This window comes from Chrysochloris asiatica, unplaced genomic scaffold (genome assembly GCF_000296735.1).
Source record: "Chrysochloris asiatica unplaced genomic scaffold, ChrAsi1.0 scaffold00041, whole genome shotgun sequence".
NCBI classification, from domain to species: domain Eukaryota; kingdom Metazoa; phylum Chordata; class Mammalia; order Afrosoricida; family Chrysochloridae; genus Chrysochloris; species Chrysochloris asiatica.
In genome coordinates this window covers 8848198-8874893 of record NW_006408559.1, presented here as the reverse complement: position 1 = coordinate 8874893, position 26696 = coordinate 8848198, and the positions used below count along the sequence as shown (strand labels likewise).

General features: G+C 40.0%; 1 protein-coding gene across 6 annotated transcripts in view; it reads left to right on the top strand.

Annotated features, from left to right (window-relative positions):
- The window catches only part of CNOT4 (CCR4-NOT transcription complex, subunit 4), a 158164-nt gene that overhangs the window by 84936 nt on the left and 46532 nt on the right, over positions 1-26696 (top strand). For 3 of the 6 annotated variants that reach the window (XM_006861153.1, XM_006861151.1, XM_006861155.1), the window contains exons 3-7: positions 1944-2141; positions 13446-13532; positions 14261-14362; positions 14915-15040; positions 18093-18217. In XM_006861153.1, coding sequence (XP_006861215.1) covers positions 1944-2141; positions 13446-13532; positions 14261-14362; positions 14915-15040; positions 18093-18217 — 638 coding nt within the window. Of the gene's footprint in view, positions 1-1943; positions 2142-13445; positions 13533-14260; positions 14363-14914; positions 15041-18092; positions 18227-26696 lie in introns of all 6 variants that reach the window. The other 3 variants (XM_006861152.1, XM_006861150.1, XM_006861154.1) reach the window with 1 other exon arrangement.

Below are 26696 nucleotides of genomic sequence, written 5' to 3'. Positions count from 1 at the left end.
TACAGCAATCTAGCAGTCTCTGCCTGATATACCATTTAGAGACATTGATGACATTCTTTGAATTGTGTAACCATTGTCCACCCTCCTTTTCTAAGTTGTTCTCCCTCCTTAACAAAATAGCCACACTTCTGGTTACCAGGAGAGCATGGGGGAAAAGAAGAAATCTCACCTTCTCCATCACCCTCATGAAACTGCTCTGCCAGGTCTCCCTCTGCTGTCAAAGCTGCTCACAAGATGGTCAAGATGCATCTGGCCAGCCTTCGCCAGTTAGTCTCCCTCTGTAGCCATCCCTGACCGGCCTCTCCTCCCAGCAATTCAGGGCGTCAAAATTTACATCTGTGTTTGTTTTATTTTGTCTCTCTTAAGAGACAGAGATTAATCTTTGTTGTAGAGGGTCTTTGTAGTGCATCTGCCTAGTCTGCCATCTTGCCAGAAGTAGCTTGAAAGGCCTTTTTATTGATGAATGTGATGCCATTCCTCTTTAATTGATCATTCCTGGCATATTAAACCATGTGGTTGTCAGATTCAAAATGGCCAATGCCAGTCATTCAGCTCACTAATGCCTAGGATATAGGTGTTTGTGTGTTCCATTTCAGTTTTGACATCTTCTGATTTTCCTAGATTCATACCTCGTACGTTCCATGGTTTGACTATTTATGGATGTTTGTACCTGTTTCACCTCATTTTGAGTTGTGCCCCATGAACAAATAAAGGTGCTGAAAGCTTAGTCCTTTCTCATCATCACGGCCAAGTCTACTTTGAGGGTGCAGCTCTTCCCCACTTGTATTTTGAGTGTTTTCCAACTTGAGAGATTCATCTTCCAGCACTGTACCTGACAATATTATGGTGCTATTTATAATGTTTCAATGTTCTGGTGCTATTTAACAGTGTTCCTCTGCTACCCATAAGGTTTCCAGTGGCTAAACAAATAGTTTGCCCCTCCTTCTTCTTAAATATGTCTTAGTCTGGAAGCTCAGCTGAAACCTGTCTGCCACGGATGTGCTATTTAAAATACCTGTGGCATACCTTCTTCCATCATCACAACAACATGCAAGCCCACCACAGTGCCACAAACCGACAGACAATTGGTGGAGGAGGTTCACAGGTAGATCCAACTGAACTCCAAAATTAATACAGATAGCTTTTTTCCCAGAGTGTTGAAAGATTTTTGGTTTTTGTTTTTTGAATTTGTAAAAACGTTTTATTGTGAATTGAATGAAAGCTTTCAGAGGAAATCACCTGTTTTATCTTTGAACAGATCTTCCAGTTCGTTTCATCTCGGTGATGGCAGTCCCTTCCCTGTAATGTCAGTGAGCCCACTTCCTCCCTGTGCAGCTTGTTCCCATTTCTCCTCCGTTCCCACTCTTCTGAGTGCTGTCCTTGTATAAACGCTGCCCTTTTCATCGTGAATGGCTGACCAGTCTGTGATGTGCTACCTCACTAGTGATGTCATCCTTCTATGGCTCTGCTTATTGGTTGACTGAACATTGAGCCATGCGGGTGTTCAGTTCTAGACCAAGGTGGTGGTGAAAACTGTCACATGAATCGTAGTCTCTGCTGTAGTTGCTTTTGAGTCCATTCCAGTTCTAGGTAGGTGACCCCATGTGCCAAGTAGGACTGTTCCCTGAAGGCCAGGCCTTGGGTGGGTGGGGTGGGGGGTCCGAGCTGCCAGCCTCCCACCTGCTGCTTTAGCACGACCCAGGGGCTCTGTCAGTATCAAAGTCTTAGAAATAAGGATCAAAAACCAGTTTCATTTAACAGGTAATTTTCATGAAATTAAAAACCAAGCAAACAGAACCACTTAAGTAATTAAAGTATTCATAAATAAAGGACAGAAAATATAACAAATATAATTTCATACTTGCCATCCAGGATTTGACAATTGTTTATGCAGTTTTTCAATTTCTTTCATGCTAAGTTCTGTGTTTGTTTTATGCTTAAAGCCATATCCAGAAGACCCAGCAGTATATAAACCACTATCCCAGGAAGAATTGCAGAGGATAAAGAATGAGAAAAAACAGAAACAAAATGAGAGAAAACAGAAAATATCAGAAAATCGCAAACATTTGGCTAGTGTACGTGTTGTACAAAAAAACCTCGTCTTTGTTGTAGGTCTGTCTCAGCGCCTAGCAGACCCCGAGGTAAGTCTTCTGTTTCCTTTCTCAACTTGACTTTTTTTTCTTTCTCCTGATTACTATCTTACTCGGAAACCATAATTGACCCGGCTCAACTGTAGGATTTTTCTGAAAATATCAAAATTTAAGAGAAAATAAAATATGCTTTAGTGACCATTGAGAAACCAGAGGCAGTTGTGATCTGAGCTAGGTGTCTTGATCTTCTATCTGTTTTGTCCTGAGGTGGCGCTGGGGGATCAGCACTGGACTGCTTGCCACAATCAGGTGGCTCAAACCACCTGTTCCTTGGAAACCCAATACAGGGGCACTCTGAGTTTGATCTGACTTAATGACATCTAACAACAACAATAACATCTTGGCCTCGGATTTTTCTGTTATCAAACTATGGAGGTAAAGGAGATCTTGTGAGGTCACTTTAATGCCAGTACCTATCCGACTACCATTAAGTCAATTCCATTTCCTAGTGACCCTGTATAAGCTTTCCTAGACTGCAGATATTTACAGGAGTAGACAGCGTCGTTGTTCTTTCACAGAGTGACTTGAGGATTTGAACTGCAGACCTTTCAGTTAGCCTGTCACCTAGCCTACAGTGCCACCAGGGCATGTGAAAATTAAATAATGTTCCTGTTTTGCCCTTAGGTCTTACATGTGATGTGATTACGTTCTTTCTTTCCCCTTTTCTATAGCGATCTGAGGGAGCTTCAAAAGAGTTCATGGAAAAATTCTGTTGTCTTTGAATTCCATTTTTTCATGAACTGTTTGACGCCTCCTCGCATAAGGACCAACTGTGGATACTCTGCATGGAACTACAGGAATTCTTAGTAGCCTGTGTTTTTTTTATCTTGCCTGTTCCTTTAGGTAGTTCATGGTGTTTCAGAACTGCTGCTGTCCTGTACCACTGTTCTACATTCATTCATTCTAGGCTAGTTTTGTGGGGAGAGGGATGATTTGAAGCAGGGAAATGGACATAGACCATTATTCATGTGGGGAGCTATTCACCACCTTTTGGTTTGCAGCTGCTTCTCTCTTCTACCACCATCTCCATTTCCAAACAAGGAAAACTTATGTTTTCCTTGTTGTCCTTGGCTACTCATCTGCTAATGTTTAGTTTCTTATCTATCAGGAGATGCTAACAACATAGTTTGGAAGGTAGATAGAAACTGATTGACTTAAAATGTGCACTTCAGTAAAAGAGAATTAGATTATGGGAACCTCCCCCAAACTACTTCTTATGAAGGAGGTGAAGTAATATTCATCATGGTCCTGGTCAGAGGGAAGACTTAAATAAATATGCGAACGGAGCTGGGGTCTTCATGCATAGCTAGGTAAACTCAGGGTCTCAGCAGGAGAAACTTTAAGGATTCTAAAGTAGTTTTGTATATAAGAAAAATAGAGAATAATAAATGTTTGTTGATGATGATACATTTACTGTGTATTGAGGTTATGAGGGATTTCAAGATCAACAGAGGGAAACACTCAGGGAGACTTTGCTAGGATCTATCAGAAGTCCTGGTGTGGCGCTGTAGGATAAACACTGGACCACAAAGTCCATTTGAACCACAAGGTCAAACTCACCAACTGCTCCTCAGAAATCCTATACAGGGTCACTGTGAGGTGGAACTGACTCAATGACACTTAACAATAACGTCAGACCAGTAAACATGGCGGAAACTCTTGAGAATAACTGTGTTCTAGGCTGAAGAATGCTGGCCATAGTGGGCTATGTGATATTCAGGAAACAGTTTCTTTCCAAAGCTAAGGGTTCATACTTTGTCCTTATCTGGAGAGGGCTCATTTTGGGTCTACGGCTCAACCTCATCAGCAGAGTCTCTTTTTAGAGTCTCCTTTTTCCTGAGCTCGTACTTGCTCTCCATGCAGGCAGAGTCTCCACGCTTGACCATTACCTGGCACACCACTACGACTCTTCTGTCTCCTCTACCATCTCTGCCTTCTTTTCTAGTCATCAGTAAGTATTTTAAGTCCTTGTATTTTTTTAGCAAACAAGGTTGTGTCATCTGCATGTCATAGATTGTTACTAAGAACTGCCACCTTGTTTGTGGAAAGTGAAGCGGACTTGAAGCACTTACTGATGAAGACCAAGACTACAGTCTTCAGTACGGATTACACTGTAACATAAAGAGAACAAAAATCCTCTCAGTGGGACAGTAAGCAGTATCATGATAAAATAGAGAAAAGATTGAAGTTGCCAAGGGTTTCTTCATTTTATTTGGTTCCACAATCAATACGGATTCAGTGGAATCAAATGATGTATGTTGTTAAGTGCCGTCGAATCGGTTCCGACCCATAATGACCCTGTATAGGGTTTCCAAGGAGTGGGCTAGTAAGTTTGAACCACCGACCTTGTGGTTCAAACTGACTTTACAGTCCAGCACATTAGCCCATCAGTACTCCAAATGATGTATATATATAGCAATGGACAAATCTGCTGCAATAGAATCCTTAAAGTGTTCAGAGCAAATCTGTCATTTTGAGGTCTAAGTGTGCCTGACCCAAGCCATGGTATCTTCAGTTAGCTCATATGCATGTGAAAGCTGGAGAGATAGTGAATAAGGAAGACGGAATGCCTTTGAATTCTGGTGTTGGTAAAGAATATTGAATATACCATGAACTCCCTGAATACACAGATCTGTCTTGGAAGAAGTACAGTCACAATGCTTCTTTAAAAAGCAAGGCTGACCAGACTTTGTCTCCTGTACCTTGGGTATATTATCAGGAGAGACCGATCCCTAGCGAAGGATCTGATGCTTGGTAAAGTAGAGAGCAAAAAAGAGGAAGAACCTCAAAAGGCTGGATTGATACAGTGGCTACAACACTGGGCTCACACAGAAGGTGACACGGGATTGAGCCTGATTTCATTTTGTTGTACATGTGAGTTTGGACTGTCTTGGTGGCACCTATATCAACTCCTAACTTATCTGCAAAACTTTAAAAATTTTTTAGAAAACTGAAAATTGGCTTTACTAGAAAACACTCAAGTAGTTAGTACAACTTTCCAGGAGCCCTGGTGGCACAATAGTTACAGTGCTTGGCTGCTAACTGAAGGTTGGTGGTTTGAGCCTCCTGGCCATTCTGTGAGAGAAAGATGTTTAGTAAAGATGTACTTCTGTAAAAATTTACAATTCTATGGGGCAGTTTTCCTCTGTCCTCTAGGGTCTCTGTGAGTTGGCCGCGAGTTGTTGGCACTAGGAACAGGAGTTGTTGTTAGGTGCCATCGAATTGGCACTGACTCATAACGACCCTATGCACAGCAGAAGGAAACACTGCCCAATCCTGGGCCAACCTCACTATTGTTGCCATGCTTGAGTCCATCGATGCTGCCACTTGGCCAATCCATCTCATTGGGGGTCTTCCTCTTTTTCTCTGACCCTCCACCTTACCAAACATGAGATCCTTCAGGAGTAGAGCATATAAATCAAAGACGATTCCTATGATTTATGTATGCTTGGATAATGAACAATTTCATATTTGACTGAATCCTGACCAACAAATCAGGAGAGTTAGGAAAAATTAATGCTTATTTTGAAAATAATTTTTGTACATCAGAAAACTTCATGCCAGGATTTATTGTCAAATGTATTCATTTATTTGTCAGTAGGAAAAAAAAAACTATTTTAGAAGATACAATAATTAGAATCAATGATTAGATTAAATGGAGTGATAATGGTCTCCTAAATTTTAACATGTTTAATTTGTAGAATCCTAATTTGTTCTTTCAGCAAATTAATTATTGAACGCAGTATACTCACCATGTGCTTGTTGCATTGATGTTGGGGATAAAGTAGTTGCCCAGCCAGATACAATCTCTACCCTTAAAGAGTTTACAGATTAGTGGTGGAGTAGACAGAATTAAAGTAGTTATAAGTGTGCTGAGCATTTATGAAAGGGAACTCTTGGACTTTGGGAAAAGGACTTGGTGTAGGGATTCAAAGAAAACCTCCCTGTTGAAAGGGCAGTTTCGCTTAGCCTTGAGAAGAATGGCCTTGGGTTAGACAGCAGATAAGGACAGAAGTGTCCCAAGTGTGTGTGGTGGCCAGCGAAAGCAGCTTGTAACACCTTAATTCAAATGCATCAATTCTCTGCAGTCTTCCTTGTTCACTGTTGAACTTTAACACGCATATGAGGCCATTGAAAATATCACAGCTTGGGTTAGGCACATTTGAGATGTCCTCCAACTGACATCTTTGCTGTTGAACATTTTCAAGAGGTCTTGTGCAACAGATTTGCCTAAAGCAATATGTTGTCTGATTTTTTCACTGCTACTTTTCCATGAGTGTTGATAGCGAATCCAAGTAAAATGAAGTATTTGACAACTTCAGTCCGTTTTCCATGTATCATGATGTTATTTATTAGTCCAGTGGTGAAGATTTTTGTTTTCTTTACATTGAGATGCAACCCATACCGAAGGCTGTGGTCTCTGATCTTCATTAGTAAATATTTTAAGTCCTCTTTGTTTCAGCAAGCAAGGTTGTATCATCTGTATATCATAGGTTGTTAATGAGTCTTCCTCAATTCTGATGCCACGTTCTTCTTCATATGGTCCAGTTTCTTGGGTTATGTGCTCAGCATATAGACTGAATAAGTATGATGAAAGAATATAACACTGGCGCACACCTTTCCTGATTTTAAACCATTCAGTGTTCCCTTGTTCTGTTTGAACAACTGCGTCTTGGTCAATGCACAGGTTCCTAATGAGCACAATTAGGTGTTCCGGAATACTCATTCTCTGCAATGCTGGCCATAGCTTGTCATGATCCACACAATTGAAAGCTTTTGCATATTCATTAAAGCACAGGTAAACATTTTTCTGGTATTCTCTGCTTTTGGCCAAGATCCATCTGATGTCAGCAGTGATAACCCTCATTCCATGTCCTATCTGAACCCAGCTTGAACTTCTGACACTTTCCTGTCAGTGCACTATTGCAGTCATTTTTGAATTATCATTAGCAAAAATTTACTTGCATGTGATATTAGTGATACTGTTCTATGCTTTCCACATTCTGTTGGGTTACCAGTCTTTAGAATGGCACAAATACAGATCTCTTCCAGTCAGCTGGCCAGGTAGTTGTCTTCCAAATTTCTTGTCATAGATGAGTGAGTGACTTCAGTGTTGCATTAGTTTGCTGAAAGATTCAGTTTGTACTACATCAATTCCCAGAGCCTTGTTCTTTGCCAATGCCTTCAGTGCACCATGGACATCTTCCTTTAGTACCATTGGCCCTTGATCATATGCTACCTCATGTAATGGTAGCAGATGATAGGGTGTGGAAAAACAGGGCAGCCTGAGATCAGCGTGATCCCTTTGGAGCAGGCATTCGGTGGTGACACCTCTGTGTGAGTTGCTGTATGTCAGCTGGAGGACAAAGTGCAGTTCCAAATAGCTTAGCTCTCAACCCAGAGTTTTGCTATGAGCAACCTGAAGATTGTTACCTCAGCATTTTACTGTCATTTCTCTCAGGGGATTTAGATGGGAAAAAGATTGAAGCTGATATCTAGTGTGTGCTCACATTTTGATCAGTTATGATTGATTGTAGCAATCATAACAACCTTATATATATTACATTGGGAAAATCAGCTGCAAAAGACTTTTTTTTTTAACATTTTATTGTGAATTGAGTGAAAGCTTACCGAGATCATCAGTTTTATGTTCAACCAATCCTGCGCTTTGTTTCAGCTCAATGACTGCAATTCCCTCCATGCAACAGCAGCTCTCCTGCTTCCTCCCTGTGTTTCCTGGTTCCATTCCACCCTCCTTCCCGTGCCTTCCCTTCCCAGCTGTCTCCTTAGATAAACAGTCCCTCTTAATCTTGAAGGATTGACCACTCCATGGTGAGCATCTCTTGCTAGTGTTGTTGTCCTCCTCTATATTTCTGTCTACTGTTGTTGGTATGTGCCATGGAATCAGTTCCGACCCATAGCGACCCTGTACAGGATTTCCGAGGCTGTAAATCTTAGTGAAGCAGAAAGCCTCATTTTTCTTCCACAGAACAGCTGGTAGTTTCGAACTACTGACCTGAGGTTAGCAGCCCGATTTGTAACCACTATGCTACTTGGCTGAAAATTGGGCCATATGTTTTGTTGGAGACCTGAACGGTGGTTGAAGGCCATAGTCTTGGAGTTCTCCAGTCTCTTTCTGACTAGTAAAACCAGTCTTTTTATATACGCAAAAATAATTTTGAGTTTTGTTCCACTTTTTTCCAACTCTCTCTGGGACTTTCTGATGTGATCCCTTTCAGAACAGTTAGTCGTGATAGTCGAGCACCATCTAGTTCTTTTGGTTTCAGAGTTATGGAGAATGATGTTCACTTGTTCCATTAGTCTATTGGAGTAGTTGATTCTAAGCATCTTTGATTTTTATCACTCTTCTTTCTTCCACTCATGGAGAAATCAGTAGTTGCACCTTAGATGACTGTTCATGAGCTTTTAATATCATAGTTGCTACTCACCAAAGTAGGATGGAGAACACTGTCTTTGTGGGCGATGGTTCTGAGCCCACAGGCTCACCAACTCAGTGCTTTAAGATGTTTGATAATATCAAAGAAGTTTTCATTATTTTGCCTGCTGGATGCTCAACCACATTCATAATTGTGTTTGCAGGAAAAGTAAGTACCCATGTACAAATATTCTCTTTCAAACCCTTATATATTTGTGGTTAATACTCCCACCGTCCTCCCTCCCTTTATACTTGTCTAACCTGGTACTCCATGTATCTTCCCACAGAACACTTTTGTTGCAGGCTTGTGTATACATCATGTTTAACCATTGCACACCTCCCTCTGTCTTCATCATTCTTCTGTCAGCCTCCCTCTTCTTGTAGATTGCCCTCCCTGTCCCCTGAGTTAACATGTGTCAACTCTGTAGCTAGTGAATTATTGCTCCTTCCCTCTCAACCCCTAGTAACCATCAAAGAATGTTTCTTTTAGCATGAAAACCTTTCTTTGAGTTTTTACAATAATTGTATGGTCTCCTACAATATTTGTTCTTTTGTTATTGATTAATTTCATTCAGCATAATGTCCTCCAGGTTCATCCATGTAATGAGGTATTTTGTAGATTCCTTGTTATTCTTCAGCGTTGCAAAGTATTCCATTGTGTGTATGTACCACAGTTTGATCATTCATTCTTCCACTGGTGGGCATTTAGGCTGTCTCCATCTTTTTGCTATTGTGAATAATGCTGTGATGGACATGGGTGTGCATAGATCTACTCATGTCATGGCTCTTATTTCTTGGGGATATGTACCAAGTAGAGCGATTGCTGAGTCATAAGGTATTCTATTTTCAGCTTTTTGAGGACCTGCCATATGGATTTCCATAGTGGTTGAACCGTTTTATATTTCTACCACCAACGAAGGAGGGCCCAGTCTCTCCATACCCATGACCTACATTTGGTATTTTCTGTTTTTGTGAACTTTGCTGGTGTCAGATGATATCTCATTGTTGTTTTGATTTGCATCTTTCTAATGGTTAATGATCAACATTTCTTCATATGTTTGTTGTTGTTGTTAGGTGCCATTGAGTTGGTACCGCCTCATTGCAACCGTATTATGCACAACAGAACAAAACAAAAATCTTCTTTAGTGAAATGTCCTTGTCCTGTGCCCATTTTATAATTGGGCTGTTTATCTTTTTTCTTGCAGAGTTGTTGTAGTTTTCCATAAATTTTAGAGATTATTTCCTTGTCTGGTGTGTCACTGCAAAAAGTTTTCCCTATCTGTGAACTCTATTTTTCTGCTTTTGGTGAAATCTTTATATGTATGTAAGTGTCTAATTTTTATGAGGTCGCTGTCAACTATTTTGTCTTCTACTGTTTGTGTTTTTAGTTATGTTTGGCAGTGTATTAATACTATGTATCAGAGCCCTTAAGTTTACCTCTATATTTTTCATTAATGATTTTTACATTTAGGTCTTTAATCCACATTGTTTGTTTTTGTATATGGTATGATGTATGCATTGTTTCATTTCCTGCAAATGTATTTGCAGTTTTGCCTGCACCATTTGTTGAAGAGACTGTTTCTTTTCTAATTTAATGTGTTTGGCCTCTTTTCAAAGATCAGCTGATTGTATGTGGGTGGATTTAATTTTGGGTGCTCAATACTGTTCCGTTGATCTACATCTATCATGTACAATACCAGGCTGTTTGACCACTGTGGCTATGTAGTAGATTTTGAGATCGGGAAGTGGGAGGCCTCCAGCTCCTTTCTTCTTCTTAAGTAATACTTTGTTGATCCAAGGTCTCTTTCCTTTTCATATAAAGTTAGTGATCAGTTTTCCATGTCTTTAAAGAAAAACTTTGGAATCTGGATGGGATTGTTTGATATCTTTTGCAAAATACCTCTTTTAAAGTGTTAAAAAGAAAAGATGTTGTCTTGAGGACTAAGGTGCACTGGACTTAAACCATGGTATTTTCAACCATCTCATGTGCCTGCAAAATTTGGACAATGAATAAGGAAGACCAAAGAAGAATGTGATGCCTTTAAATTACAGTGTTGGCTAAGAATATTGAATATACCATGGTCAGCTAGAAAAATGAACTAATCTTTCTTGAAATAAATTATAGCTAGAATGTTCCTTAGATGGTACCTAGCAACAACAAAATTGAGCAATGTTTATTGTTGTTGTTGTTAAGTGCCGTCGAGTCGGTTCCGACCCGTAGCGACCCTACATAGGGTTTCCGAGGGTGTAAATCTTTACAGGAGTAGAAAGCCTCATCTTTCTCCCGCGGAGCGGCTGATAGTTTCGAACCGCTGACCTTAAGGTTCGCAGCCCAATTTGTAACCACTACGCTATGAGCAATGTTTAATGTAAGTAAATTAAGTATGTGTTGTTGTAAAGTGCTGTTGAATTGGTTCTGACTCCTAGTGACCCTGTATAGCGTTTCTGAGGCTATAAGTCTTTTCAGGAGAGAAAGCCCAACTTTCTACTGCTGAGCAAGCTGGTGAAGTCCGACTGCCAGCCTTGTGGTTTAGCAGTCTAGTACTTACCTTACAGAGCCACGGTGCTCCCTAAATATGATGGTGCTGTTGTTGTTAGTGCCATCAAGTCAGCTCGGATTGATAGCATCCCTGTAGAGCGTTTCCAAGTCTGTACATTTGAATGGGAGCAGAAAGCCTCATGTTTTTCCTGCACAGCAGCTGGTAGATTTGAACTGCTGGGTAGGAAAAACTTCACTTCTGCTACTATTTATGAGTGGGTGGGTTAATTTTACCACAGCAGCCTAAGTGTCAGCAGAAGACACAGGCATTCCAGTGACAACATATCAAACATCTGTGTTTCCCAACACCAACACCACAGGCTGACTGCTATGGTATTTTCAACTGTTTACTTTAAACGTCAAAATCTACCAACAAGGTTTTAAATTAGAAAGGAAAAAAGCAACAAAAGTGAAAATAAAATTGTGTATCATAAACAGGAGTAGAATATACTCATATGTTCAATATCTTAGGAATAGATGAAAATGTGAGCAAAGATGAACTGAATGCATTAATCTCAAAGTTAATACAAACATGAGACTTCACAGGGAAGAGGCGGTTGTTAATTGCTATCTAATGCACAATTAGGAGTCATAGTGTGGCACTGTGGGTTAATGTGCTGGACTGCAAAGTCGGTTTGAACCACAATGTCTGTGGTTCAAGTGTACCAGTTGCTCCTTGGAAACCCTATACAGGGTTGCTTTGGGTTGGAACCACCTCGATGGCATTTAACAGCAATAACAATGCACAATTAAGTCCATATTTATAGAATTAAGGTTTCTGTAAGTCCAGTAGAAATTTGGAATTTTAAGTCAAAGGCAGAAATTTTTGATAAATTTAAGGTTATAAACTAAATGTATGTTGTTATTGTTAAGTGCTGTTGAGTGGATGCTGACCCATAGCGACCCTGTATAGGGTTTCCAAGAGGAGCTGGTGAGCTTGAACCACTGACCTTGCAGTTCAAACGACATTGCAGTCTGACGCATTAGCCCATAGCACCATACCAAGACTCCAACTAAGTATATACACAATGATTAATCATAAAGCTGAGAAAATTGAAGCGGCATTCATTCATTATATTTGAATTTGTAGCTTATAAAACAGTGTTTTGATATAATATATTAAATATTGTATGCATTGCATTTATGAGTAATGACTGTCTGCTTATGTCTCTCCTTGGTACCTTACCTCTGTCTTTAATATGTAATTTTGGTCATTGTTTGAGAATGACTTTCTTACAAGAATTATGTGGTAATGAAAATGTAGTTAGAAGCTTTGATCTGCTTTATATTGAAGAATATTGTGTAGGTAAGAGCCCAAAGACTATTGGTGCAGATATTAGTGCATTAAAAGATATTGCCAAATTTAGTGAGTCCTAGCCAGTCACTCCTTGGAAACCCTATACAGGGCTGCTATGGGCTGGAATCGACCCAACGTCACTTAACAACAGCAGCAGTGACTATGGAGCTCTGGTAGCATAGTGGTTACAAATTGGCCTGCTAACCTCAAGGTCAGCAGTTGGAAACTACCAGCCATTCCGCAGGAGAAAGATGAGGCTTTCTGCTCCGCTAACAATTCACAGCCTCAGAACCCCTGTGCTGGTCACTAGAGTCGGAACTGACTCTATGGCACTTACCAACAACAGTGACTATGGAGTCCTCGTGCGATGCTGTGGGTTAATGGGATGGACTGCAGAGACAGTTTGAACCTGCTTCAAGCTCACCAGCTGCTCCTTGGAAACCCTATACAGGGTTGCTATGGGTCAGAACTGACTCGACGGCACTCATCAACAACAGCTGTCTATAATGTCCTGATGTGGCACTGTGGGTTAATGCGCTAGACTGCAAGGTTGGTTTGAAGTGCAAGGATGGTGGTTCAAGCTCACCAGCTGCTCCTTGAAAACCCTATACAAGGTCACTATGGGTCAGAACCAAGTCAACTACACTTAACAACAGAATGTCTCTATGGAGTCCTTTTGTGATGCTATAGGATAAGCACTTGACTGTTAGTTTGGTTTGAACTGCAAGGTCGGTGGTTCAAGCCCACCAGCGGCTCCTTGGAAACACTATACAGGGTTGCTGTAAATCACAACGGATTCGATGGCCCTTAACAAGTGTCTGTATACTGGGTCAAGAAAGAACCATGTTTAGACTGGTTGACACTTTCTTGTAGGTTAGGCCCACATATTGTAATTAGGGATTAGTTACATTTATTAATACCTTAAAGTAGTTCTTCACTGAAGAGGGATGGTGAATGTCCCCGTTATATGACTAACACTGATGAACAAGGACAGTTTATACCTTGTTTCTTCTTCTTTTATAGGTTTTAAAACGACCAGAATATTTTGGGAAGTTTGGTAAAATACATAAAGTTGTCATCAATAATAGCACATCATATGCAGGCTCACAGGTAACTAACCGTAGGGATTTTTGCCTTTTTTCCCTCCCTATGGTCTGGGCTTGACCTGGGCTCTTCAGAAGGAACCTTTGCTTTCTGTGGTTGGAAAGCGTGAGGGTCAAGAACCTAAACTTTGGAGTGCCCTCCAGTGGTGGGATGGGGGAATTTTGGATGCTCATTTGACCTTATAGGACTTGAGAGTAAATTGATAGTAATAAGAGGGAAAGAGTAAGACAGATTAAGTGAAGTGGGGGTGAAGGGGAGGGGGAGACCATTGCAGATAAACTAATTATTAGGGACTTCTGAATAGTAATATTTTCAGATACTGAATACTTCATAAAGAATCTATGCTTTGCTGATAGTAGCAGGTAGAACATTCCTGCAGATTGCTTTTACTTTTAGGAGAGCATCATTTGACACAGGGTCTTGAAATCTTGTTTTTAAATCTATAACATTGATGAGCCTGTCTTAAAAAAATAAATGTAAAATCAAGGAGATGGTACTTTATTCATATATGTTATAGTTGCCTTAAAATCAAGTTCATTAGGCATAAACACCCCCCCCCCAGTATACAATTTAATTAAACCACTGTTGCTTCTAATTATTTTCTTTATTATTAATGATAGTGGTAGTAAAGGTCTATGGAATTCCCTTGGCAGGTTGTAAGAGAATTTTCTTTTTTTAAGTGTGTATATCATTTGAAATGAGTAACAGTAAGAAATGGGCTGTTTCCACTTTAGGGTCCAAGTGCCAGTGCTTATGTAACCTATATCCGGTCAGAAGATGCTCTCAGAGCCATACAATGTGTCAACAACGTGGTGGTAGATGGCAGAACACTCAAGGTAATGTAGGCCTCTTGGTTGTGTTCATGGGGAGGGAGGTCTAGTAGTCAGTAGAAGAGAGCCTGGCATCTACAGATTACATCTGAAGGCAGTTTATTTGCTTCTTAATCACCCGTGCCAAGCTGCATCATCTTACTTTGTGAGCATGGAGCTGTTGTTTATTCTTCTCATTGGAAATAGGTCATGGTTCTGATGCGCTGTCCTGAAATATTTGGATTGATTCATGTTTGAGTGAAGGGTCCCACCAGGCAATGCTTCATCTAAATGGAAGAAAGGCAGCATCAATAGGGAGAGGGACTTGCCTTGTTGTGTGCCCTCATCACTTACAACATGGAGCAGATTTTGTCACAAGTTCTGGAAGCCAGAGACTGAGATGTTTTATGTGGTTCTTCCCAGATGAGCATCATCTTTAAAAAATCCACCCAGCAGTGGCCTAGTTCTGTAGTAGGCACAGCCTACTGCTGCTTTAGTCATGGTTATGCCTTGTTTTCCGTGATTGTAGTCTTAGCTCACATTTTGAGGCCTTTTCCCCTTCCCTTCCTCTTCCTGCAGGCATCTCTAGGTACAACGAAATACTGCAGTTACTTCTTAAAGAATATGCAGTGTCCAAAGCCCGACTGCATGTATCTACATGAATTGGGGGACGAGGCGGCCAGCTTCACAAAAGAAGAAATGCAGGTAGTAAAGTAATGTGAATTATCAACTTTGCAGAAAAGGGAGTACTTTTTCTTTTTAAGTTATAACTAGTATTGTTGTTTTTTTTTAAAAACTAGTATATTTTAAAGTAGTATTTTCCAAATAAAGTGTTCCATGACATGTCAGTTTTACAGAATATTTTCATAATGAATAAAGGACCTGTGGTCAACTGAGTTTGAAAATTCAGTGAAGATGAACCGGTCCCTTTGCTGTACGTTTCAGGGTCTTTAATGGGCTGGTACATATCCAAGAGGAAAATGTGTAACACCTAGCACAGTCAAAACGTATGGACCATGGAAAACACTCTGAAAAATGCTACTTTGACAGAGATGTCAATAAAATAAAAACTGAGAGGAATACTGTAATTATTAGGTGGGTTTTTGCCTGATCTATACTCTTTACAGGACTGCTAGAGAAGAATATTCTGTTCAGTGATACTGCTGAACTAACAGTTTAAAAAACGATTCTCCCCATCAAAGTGTCCACGGAGTCAGTATCCTATTAAGGGTGAATTGAAGGTTTAATATCCTGTGTTCTTTTTTCACATTTCCTCTTCTCCTGTCTCCTTTCGATTTGTAGTATAAACATGCCTTTAGAAGTAAAAATGTTGACCATACGGCATTTTAAATGAGGATTATACCAAAGCACAATGCTGCACTTCCCTATTGTAGATGAGGACTTCAGATTGTTGCTGTGGACTTTTGCAGGAATACTTCCTCATGTAGAAGGTGGGGGGCATTCATTGCTACCTTTCATTCTCCAGGTCAAACTAGAGAAAGTCTGGTAGGGACTCCTTCAAGAGCAGGTGGTTAAATCAAATAAAGTCTCACCTCTTTTGACTTGTACAGATTAAATTTTTTTTGAGTAAGTACAGATTAAATTTTGAGTTAGTACAGATTAAATCCCATTAGAATAGATTTCACTGCAATTTCTTGACAGTGGAGACTTGATGATCCAAAGACTTAACAGTAGGTCCTTCTGATACTCAAGAGGGACAGGTCACTTACTGAGTTTAGTATTCTGTAACTGGTTGTTCATTTGTGGGTTTTGTTTTTTTCTTTCTTTCTTTTTTTTCATGAAATCTAAATTTCACAGATTTTTGACTAGTAGAGAATGCTATAAGCACTGTTACAATGAGAATTTTTATCAGAAGCTATCTAAATACCATAGTTGATCTCATTTTAGATATTATTGAACAATGCAGGAAGTTAGATGGACAATTTCTTGTAAGTACTTTGTAATGGGATTTAACCTGTTTCTTCAGAGCTTCCCCTGTAGAATCATTTGAATCTCAGTTTGAACTTTTTGTGGCTAGAGAGATCATAGTGTCTCCTGAACTTCTGATTGCTGAAAGAAACAATTTCATGAATTGAAGATGTCAACTTCATGTCTAACTGGATTTGTTCCCTTAGTAATTTCATTTCAGCTCATAGTGTTCCAAATTCATCTGGCCTTTATGTACCTGAGTTTAGGATCACTTTAAAAAGGCATTTCGTTGTTAAAACACTTTCTTCGTTTAGAGAGGAAATTTGAATAAATCATATCATAGCAAAAAGCAGGTCATTTCTTACTACTGCATAACTTAAACTTTAGTGTCGTAAGAGACGTTACAGGTTTAATGGCAGTAGGCCAAGCCCTTGGAACAGGGAATGATGCATTGTGCAGGATATGATAGATGCAGTTCATGCTCAGTGAAATGATGGCACACTTGCTTGTTTTTATTATTTTGTTATATTCTGTTTTGGTTTTGCCATACATCTTTTTAGACCACACTTTTTACATAATAATTACCATCACTGAAGGTAAAAATGTTGTAATCAGCCTGTCATCCCAGTCATGATACACATACATAGATAGTGAAAGGTTATTCAAGATAATTTCTTTGTAAACTTATTTTTGTTTTAAACTAGATTCCATAGTCAGTCTTTGTCTGTTTTTTTCTTCCATAAAGTTTGTGACATTGCCTTCTGATATACAATCACCTAAATACAGTAAAGATTGTGCCTAGAACAGATATTGGTGAGCTTTTTTGGGAAAGGGTCAGTTAGTAAAGATTGCAGGTTTTCTGAGCCATCCGGTGTGTGTCACAGCTATACAACTCACAGTCCTACCACAAAGCAGCAGACATCATGTCCACATGTAAATGAATGAGCAGGGCTGTAGTCCCGTACTAATTTATTTACAGAGATGGCTGGTTGGCTGGATTTGGGTTCTTGTGTTATTAAGTGCTGTTAAATCAGTTCTGAAGTCAGAGAAACCTTGTATAGGGTTTCCTAGGAGCGGTTGGTGGATTTGAACCATTGACTTTGAGGTTAGCAGTCCAGTGCTTATCCTACAGTACCACACCAGAACTCCAGAGTTTAAAAGACACTTATCTTCCTTTTACTCTTGGTAACAACAGAGGAAAGGAGATGGTGAAGACAGAGTAATGGGGGTTTTGTTTGTTGTTGTTGTTGTTGTTAAGTACTGTCGAGTCAGTTCCAACCCATAGCGTCTCTGTGTAGGGTTTCTGAAGAGCGGCTGGTGAGCTTGAACCGCCAGTCTTGTGGTTCAAACCAACTTTGCAGTCCAGCGCTTTGACCCACAGCGCCACCCCAGAGTTTTTTTGTTTAGTGTTAGGTTAATGAGAATCAGAGTGAAACTCTTCATCATCTCTGCAAATGAGAACTTGGACTTTGGGTGATCCTTAGTAACTCAGTAATGCCTGTGAGAAAGAGACATGGTGCTTGTGTGAAAGATGTAGAAGGAGGTTTAAAATGGGCAGTTTTGATTTTTGAGTTAGTAAACAAATTCTCTTAATATGCTTTTTTACAAAAAAGTGATTTATGACTGGTGGGATGCCCTACTCCACAGATCATATACCATGTAGTTGTGTTGGAAGGACTTTCATTGGTCTAGGAGTTTTATGATACCATCCTATGCAGAAACTTTTGATGTTTTATTAGGATGCCTTTAATAATTTAGAAAATAGTCTGGTGTTTTATACCAGCTATTTTGTGAATCCCACTGCAGTTTTGATGTCTTCTCTTATTAGGCAGGCAAACACCAAGAATATGAACAGAAGCTACTTCAAGAATTATATAAATTAAACCCTAATTTTCTTCAGCTGTCAACGGGTTCAGTTGACAAGAATAAGAACAAAGTGACACCGCTGCAGAGGTACGACACGTAAGTACTGATGCTCGTCCACTTGGGCTCCTGGCTCCTCTCCCCGTTCTGTGTCTTTGCCTGGCTGCGTCCTTTTGAACGAGGCCCGCCATTTGTCCATTCCTTGCAGAATGATGTAGCCCCTTAGGGAGTCTTCTTGACTCTCAGTTCCTGGCACTGAAGGTTCCTTGTCTGCCAGCTCACCCTGGTGACACTTCAGACAAGCCCTGATGGCATCACCTTCTGTAGTGATTGTCAGTCTTCCCTGAGCCCAGGGGATGCCTTCCCTGTTAAAAAGGAAGGTAAGGGATGTTTAGTATCACTTTGTCAAGGTCCCCCCCAATATAATGAGGGGGAAAGGACTGTAAATGGGAGAGGGCGAGTGAATCGGAAGCATTATCTGTTGGTAACACAGAGCTAGTCCCAGGAATCACTAAAGTCTTACAAACCGTGGGTGGGGAGGAAGTGTACCCCACATTCAGAATCAACCTGTGTTTCGGGTTGACCTATATCATATCGATGTTTCTTCACATTGTTAGTACCAATTACCAAGTCTCCTTCTGCTATGGTGATCTTCATATCTTGGATTATATTTGATTATGGTCTAAAATGGTATAATTAATAAAAAGTTAAGTTTGTTTCTGTAGGATCTTAGTTTTATTTTTAAAGTTTAACTTCTGTGCATATGATATTTAAAGGAAATGGCTGTAATTAGTTTAGATATGCTGATTATATTTTTAAAACGATTTTTAAAATTCCAAAATTAAAGTGATACTTTAATGTGTACATTGAACATTATCACCCAGTGTCTGTTTAGCACTAGAGTAATTAATGTAAGAGCCAGTTTTCAAATGCAGGTAATACCAACTGCATGAATTATTGTCAGTGGAATTCTTCACAAGTATATTCTTGTATTTAAATTTTTTTAAAGTCTGTTAATATTGTTGTTAAGTGCCATGGAGTTGGTTCTGACACAGAGCAATCGTGCATAGCTTTGTCAAGGCTGTAAATCTTTGTGGAAACAGAAAGCCTCATCTTTCTCCTGTAGATAGCCTGGTGGGCTCAAACTGCCGAGCTTGTGGTTTGCAGTTCAGTGCTTGTCCTTCAGAGCCATTGTGCTCCTGTCACTTCTAACAGTTGAGATTATTTAAATATTAAAGCTTGTATAAAGTAAAGTTTTCCTTTTTTACACACACACATACATACACGAAACTCATGTAAGCACACAGTGCATAATATCTGTTCAGGCAACATCTGACTGCATTCATTTCCGTGGTCCCAACCCTCAAAAAGAATTTGTTCACATAGGTGCTACTTTGAACATGCATCAAAACATTGTTATTCTTATGTGGATAATGATGTTTCAGTGTATTTAGAAGTGTTTATTAATTTTTTTGTTTATGCTTAGAAAAATATACTACATACTAAGGCAAACATTTGACTAACGGGCATTAGATATGACCTGTACCTCACTGTTCCACAAAGATATAAATTTGCCTTAACGATGAGATGTAGGAATGGAACACATTGAAAATCCGGGTACTGTCTGTATATAATGTGGTGTTCACGCAGCGTCCTAATCACATCACATTGTTGTCCACAGACCATATCGCAGAAGTTGAGGGATGTGGGTAACAAAACAAAGTTACCATATAGTTAAAGTTGTGAAATTTATTGATGCCAAAACTAAGAATGAAATCTAAGTCCATATGAAAATCTTTCTGAATTGACAAGCTTTTGAGCCTCTCCTTGGGTTTTTGGTTCGTTCCCTTTCCTATGTCTCTGTGTGTGTTTATGGCGCGTCTCAGGCGCTGATCTCTTGTTGGATGCCATAAGAATGGGATTATTGTAATAAACATCTGCTTCAGATGCTTTTAACATTTATCCACATCATTGTTCTCATTTAAAAATTGTCATTTTAGTTAAAGTCATATTCTTGGTAGTTCTTAGAGAATGCAGAGCAGAAATTTAAAAATTTATATGTGCTCTTTGAGATAACATTTGCTAATTTCTGAATGTAAAAGTAACAAATTTTCATTGAGGGTAATTTGAAAAATTCATAAAAGCGCACCAAAGGAAGTAGGTATTATATGTGGTCTCCACACCCGAAGGTTCTCACAGAAAATTATTTGGTGCATTTTCCTAGCAGTGTTCATTTCCTTGAAGTCTTTTCTTTTTCTTTGCGTATAAAGGTGGCCCCCAGCTTATGACGGGGTTCTGTTCATGTAACTCCGTTGTAAGTAGGTTCTTGTGTAAACTGAGTACCTCTTGTTAGTTTTCATTATTACTGTCTTAACGTCAGTATCTTTAAATCCAATCCTTGTTTGCCTCTGGAGATTGGAAATATTTCATGTAAATATAAGCAAATTATACACTGAAACATTGTTATGTAGTACAGGCAATTTATGGATGAGTTCCATTTCTCCTTAACTGGTCTTGAACTTGAATTAAGTAAATTTTAACTGTTAAGTGTGGTTAGTATCTAGTTTAAGTCAAATGTCTGTCTTAGTATAAGTGCATATGTACCTTTCTATGCATAAAAACATTAAAGAAACACTTGCAGATACACTAAATAATCTTTACAGTAATAATAAAAATAATGTGTTGATGTGGGTCATAAACTAGTGACTACTTCACAGACCATTGTATGTACCTTGAATTTTTAGCATGGGCTTTATGAGGCTAGGTTCATAACTTTGTGGGTTGTATGTAAGTTGGCTATTTATAACCTAGGGACTACCTGTACATGCTATTAACAGTTGTTGTTGTTATGTGCTGTGGAGTAGGTTCCGACTCATAGCGACCCTGTACAGGGTTTCTGAGGCTGTAAATCTTTACTGGAGCAGAAAGCCTCATCTTTTTCCTGCGGAACAGCTGGTAGTTTTGAACTGCTGACCTTGAGGTTTACAGCCCGATTCATAACCACTATGCTACCAGAGCTCCTAGCTATTAACAATAGGCTGTATAAACAACAACAGGCAGACTATCATAATTATTGCTTGGTATGCTGAAACAAAAACAATCTGAAAGTACTTTACACACACACACACACACACACACACTACATTGGTTTGTTACATTTTTAAACCTAATAATCAATAAGTTAATGAGTATTTTCCCATGTCATGAAAACATAGTTTTAAATGGTTACATAGTATTCTACTACGTCTGAGTATTTCATATATATTAAGCCAGTCTTTTTTGTATACTATGTTCTTTTCACTTTGGGGCTATTATAAGTAGCACTGTGATGAGCAGGCTTTTAATGTAAAGGTTTTGGTTCTAACTTTGATAGTAGAAGTAGAACAACAAGAGTCAAAGAGGTTGAGAGTACCTATTTCTTTGAATTGGGTATTATTTCTTCTACATACTTGATCGTTGGATTAAAGAAACAAGTTGTCTTGTATTTGATGAGTGGAGTAAGCTCCTCGTGCATTGGGCATTTCCTGTCTGCGCCTGTGTTTGGCGCTCGTCTCTTCTTTCCGATGTATAAGAGTCTCTTTATTAGTTGAGGATGCTGTACCTATGTTACACATGCTGCAAAGGCTTTCTTGTTGCACCTCTTCTGTCTCCAGGTTATGAGTGAGGGCAGTTTTTATGAGACTCAGAGTCTGTCTTTTCCTTTATTTTTGTCCTTTTATGCTTAGAGAAACCTCCTCTACCCTAAGATCAATCAGTTATTTTTAAATACCTATAGAGCTCTGGTAGCATAGTGGTTACGAATCGGGCTGCGAACCTTAAGGCCAGCAGTTCAAAACTACCAGCTGCTCCGCGGGAGACAGATGAGGCTTTCTGTTGTCTTAAAGATTTACAGCCTTGGAAACCCTGTACAGGGTCGCTATGGGTCAGAACCGACTCAACGGCACTTAACAACAACATAGAGTTATTTTAAGGAGCTCTGGTAGTATAGTGGTTATGAGTTGGGCTGCTAATCTCACAGTCAGAGTTCGAAACTAACAGCGGTTCTGTGGGAGAAAGATGAGGCTTTCTTCTCCCATAAAGATTTGCAGCCTCGGAAACCCTATACAGGATTGCTATGAGTTGGAATCGACTCCAAGGCACATGACCAACCAACCAACCATAGAGTTCTTTTTTTTTATTGGGTTGGTCTTTGGTTCTTGTTTTGTGTCTTTGTGGTTGGGATGCTTCTTTTGGGTATTAACTAAATAAATAGTTTTGGTCTGCAGAGATCTGTTTTTCCCCAACTAGTTGACCCATTCTTTTTGTCTTGAAATGCATTAATTTTATAAATCATTGTTGGAAGAATCCGTGTTTTAACAGTGTTGAGTCTTCCTAAGCATTAGCATGGCACGTCTCTTATTTAAGGCTTTGGTACCTCTCAGGGGAGGTGGTTTTGCCTTTTTTTCCTGTATTACGGTATTGGGTCTTCCAACCCCACCCCCAGCCCCGTCTGAAAATAGAGAGCCATGTTACTGACAGCGGGGCTAGGAGGCCTTCTGGTCTTGTTCTTTACTTATATCATGGGAAAGTCTATGTCTCGGTTGTTTTACTTGCTCTAGAAGGATGATTTTTGATATTTTATTTGAGGGAAGCATTTTTAATCAATATAAAAGTACCTTGTTCTTCCTAATATTTTTAGTTCATTTCCTTTAAACTAGAAAGAAATATTGGAATCTATCATGTCTTTTCTGCATTTATTGTAAGTATTTAGCTGTTTATGTTTTGTAATCAGTCTTTAATCAATTGCTTCATATGTGACTGACTTTGCCTTCATTATCGAGTGTAGTCAGGTACTGCACAGTCCTGTGTCCTGTCTCTGGAGCAGGAGAAGAGGTATCAGTATCCTAGGCACTGCAAGATGTAGAGTGATTGTGACTTGTATTGTGGCTCAGTCTACAAGCCACTAGTGAGGAACTGAGAGGAGCAGCTTTACATTGAGATGAAAGGAGGAGAGAACAAAAACTTGGCATCTTCGGAGTGCACTTAATCTGCCCAGTAGTCCTGTGTGGTAGATATCATTGTTCCCTTACTACAGGTAAGGAAACCAAGTCTGAGAGAGGTTACAAATTTCCCAGTATCCCATACACATCAGTGGCAGGCCAGAGTGTGACCCCATCTCTTTTGCTTTAAAGTCGAAGTTCATTCTACTCCCACGTCCACTCTCCCCTTGCTTAGTTGTGAAGAGGTGAGAGACAAGATTCTCAAGAGAAGCTCTTAGGAAATAATGACATGGAACACACTAATGCAGGCAAATAAACTGTGCTGTAACTGTAGGTAGTTTGACCTTGAAGATGTCTGGTACTTGAAGTCTGTCATCTCAGGATAAATAGGAGGGGACTTCCAAAGGTCAGTGGGAACATCCCCATTAAATTTTCATTCCATTGTTTTCTACCAATTTTTTAAAGCCCCTTCATGTATAGTGTGACTCCTCGTGTGGCACTGTAGGATAAGCACTGAACTGCTGCCTGCAAAGTCGGGGTTCAAACCCACCAGCTGCTCCTCGGAAACCCTATACAGTGTCGCTGTGAGTCATAAGTGCTTCGGCAGTACTCAATAACATGCATAGTGATTGGGTTGTAAATTCCAGGAAAACAGTGATATGACCCATTGATGGAAGTAGAGGATTACGTAGAGAAATGGTGAGAAGATAACTTCTTTAGGGATTTGTAAACTTTTACTCCATTTGTGACATTGGAAGAAATATGTATGCATCTTTAAAAAATATACTTATGTCATTATTGACTGTCATGTATAAAGTCTGGTAGACTGACGCTGTAGTTGGAGAACCATGTGTATTCAGCACAATGGAAGTGGGTGTGGCACAGGTCCTGCTCTCCTACTCTGGCTACACTTGGAAAAGGGACGCTCTGACACGTGTAGAAAATGGTCTTTAGCAGAGCTGATTAAATGTAGAATAGGTTTCTAGATACCTGTGTACTCTCTGAAATTCTATGTAGAATTTTGTATTTAAAAAACAAAAACAGCCAAACCTACTGCCATCGAGTCGGTTCTGACTCATAGAGAGAGACCCTGTATAGCATTTCCGAGGCTGTAAGTCTTCACAGGAGCAGGAAGCTACGTCTTTCTCCCGTGGAGCAGCTGGTTGCTTTGAATTGCTGACCTTGCAGTTAGCAGTGCTTGCTTATCCTACAGTGTATGTGCTCTCATTTTTCTGAAGAGAGGATCCGTACCCTAAAACAAGAATTATTGATGTAGAGGGTGCTGGTTTGCAGGTAGCCATTGTTGGATTGGAGGTGGATTCACGAATGGACTGTAGAAGACAGAAGTACCGTGAGGTCTCCAGAAAGGAGCTCCCGCCTCGATTCTAGATGGCTGACCCATGGTCCCCCTTTTAGTGTTGCATAAAACTAAGTATTTACTAGTAAACTAAGAGATGAGATTGTAAAGCTTGCTAACATTTGATGCAGACATGCAAATAAGTGAATCTCCAGATTTTTCTTGAGGTTTGTGTCTTACTTCTCTGAAAAAGTGTCCTTGCTGTGCTGGGCCTGGCATGTAATAGGGCTTCAGAAGGTTTGTGGGGAAATGGGATTAAAAGAGAGTGGAATTTTTCCACAAACTTTGTGAAACTCCTCCAGTATGTGTCCCTACAGTGAGAAACTAGTGAATGAACTGGGTGTCTCGCCCCGTTGAAGTAAGAGAGTCACAGGTCTAAAGTACTTGCTCCAGTGGGTGGGCAGAGTTGTTTGTGCCCTTGTTTCCTAGAATAGAAGAAAAGGCACATCTAAACGCAACTTAAACATATAGTATCTTTTCAGAAGTTAAACTCCGTTACCGAAATGCAGAATTGGAATGAATAAATGGAGACTTTCTTCATTGTTTTTGAAAGGCTGCCACAATTTGTTATTAGGTGCCTTTGAGTTGGTTCTGACTCATAATGATCATCTGTACAACAGAAGGAAACACTGCCCAGTCTTGCACCATCCTCATTGTCGGTGCCACTGTGTCAATCCGTCTCATTAGGACTCTTCCTCTTTTTCACTGACCCTCCAGAAACCGTCTCTCCTGATAAACATGTCCAAGTTATGTGAGACGAAGTCTCAACATCCTGACTTAAAAGGAACATCTGGCTGTACTTCTTCCAAGACAGATTTGTTTGTTCTTCAGGCAGCCCATGGTATATTCAGTATTCTTCACCATCACCATCTTTCAATGCAGCAGTTCTCCTGCGATCTTCCTTATTCATTGTCCAGCTTTCACATGCATATGAGGTGATTGAAAATATTATGGCTTGGGTCAGGTGCTCCTCATCCTCAAGGAAGACTACATTAAGAATACTGACCTCACTGTATTGAAAATTACTATTTTGTGCTCTTTAATGGTGGTGACTGGGAAGATGAATGAAGGTTAAGCTACTAGACTTTTTCCTTTGCCTTCATCCTTTCATTTCTGTTACTACTGCTTTCTTTCAGTTGTAAGCCCCTAATCCCCAATGGGGAGCCCTGGTGTGGCGCTGCGGGTAAATGTGCTGAATTTCAAGGTCAGTTTGAACCATAAGATTGGCAGTTCAAGCTCACCATCTACTCCTCGGGAACCCTATAAAGGGTTGCTATGGGTTAGACCCTTTATAGGCACTTAACAACAACTTTATGATGGCACTTAACAACAACATTCCTATATTGGAGTCCTGGTGTGGCACTATAGGATAAGCACTAGATTGCTAACCATAGGGTTGGTGATTCAAACCCACCAGCGTTCCTTGAAAATGCTACACAGGGTCACTTTGAGTTGGAACTGACTAAATGGTACTTAACAACCATAGCAACAACAACAACAATTTCCATATTAAAAGTCCTGGTATGGCACTGTAGGATAAGTGCTGAACTTTTTTTTTTTTATGTTTTATTGTGAGTTATATGATTGTTTACATGAGAGAACCTCAGTTCCATATTCATTCCATTGTATATCATTACATTGCCATGGTTCCAGTCTCCTCCATGCATCGTCTTCCAACCAAAGGGCATATCCTAGAAGCCCGTGCTCTACACTCCCCCCTCCCCCCTGAGTCTTCGGCTCACAGTTCCTCTCCCTCTCTGGATCCAAAGTCCCCAGCCGCTTTATCCTTCCATGTCATCATCTCCGTCTCCATATCAGGCATCCCCGGTTCTCTGGGTGGGGTCCCATTCTCTGCTCTTATCCGTTGGTGGTCCCAGAGACCTCCGCTCCTAGACTGGAGAAATAATCGCTCTCTTCCTTGCTACAAAACATCTACCCTTGCATTTCCAACACTCACAATCCGTCTTGATAACCATTATTCACTAGAGTATCGCACGTAACCCATCTGTATTTCATTTCATCAGCTCCACCTAGATAGATTGGATAGTACTCACTGGTGATTCTGCCTTCCTCCAAGCCCCCTAGGTCTAGGTTCCCTCTTGAAAGCTTGTAAGCCAGTTACTTATTGCCTTTGTAGTCCCTCCCTCCCCATTTGGGTATCCAATGTCCAAGTTGCCCCTCTCTGTCTACTCTGTGTGTGGAGGGGGTGGGAATGTTTCTTGCTGTAAGGATT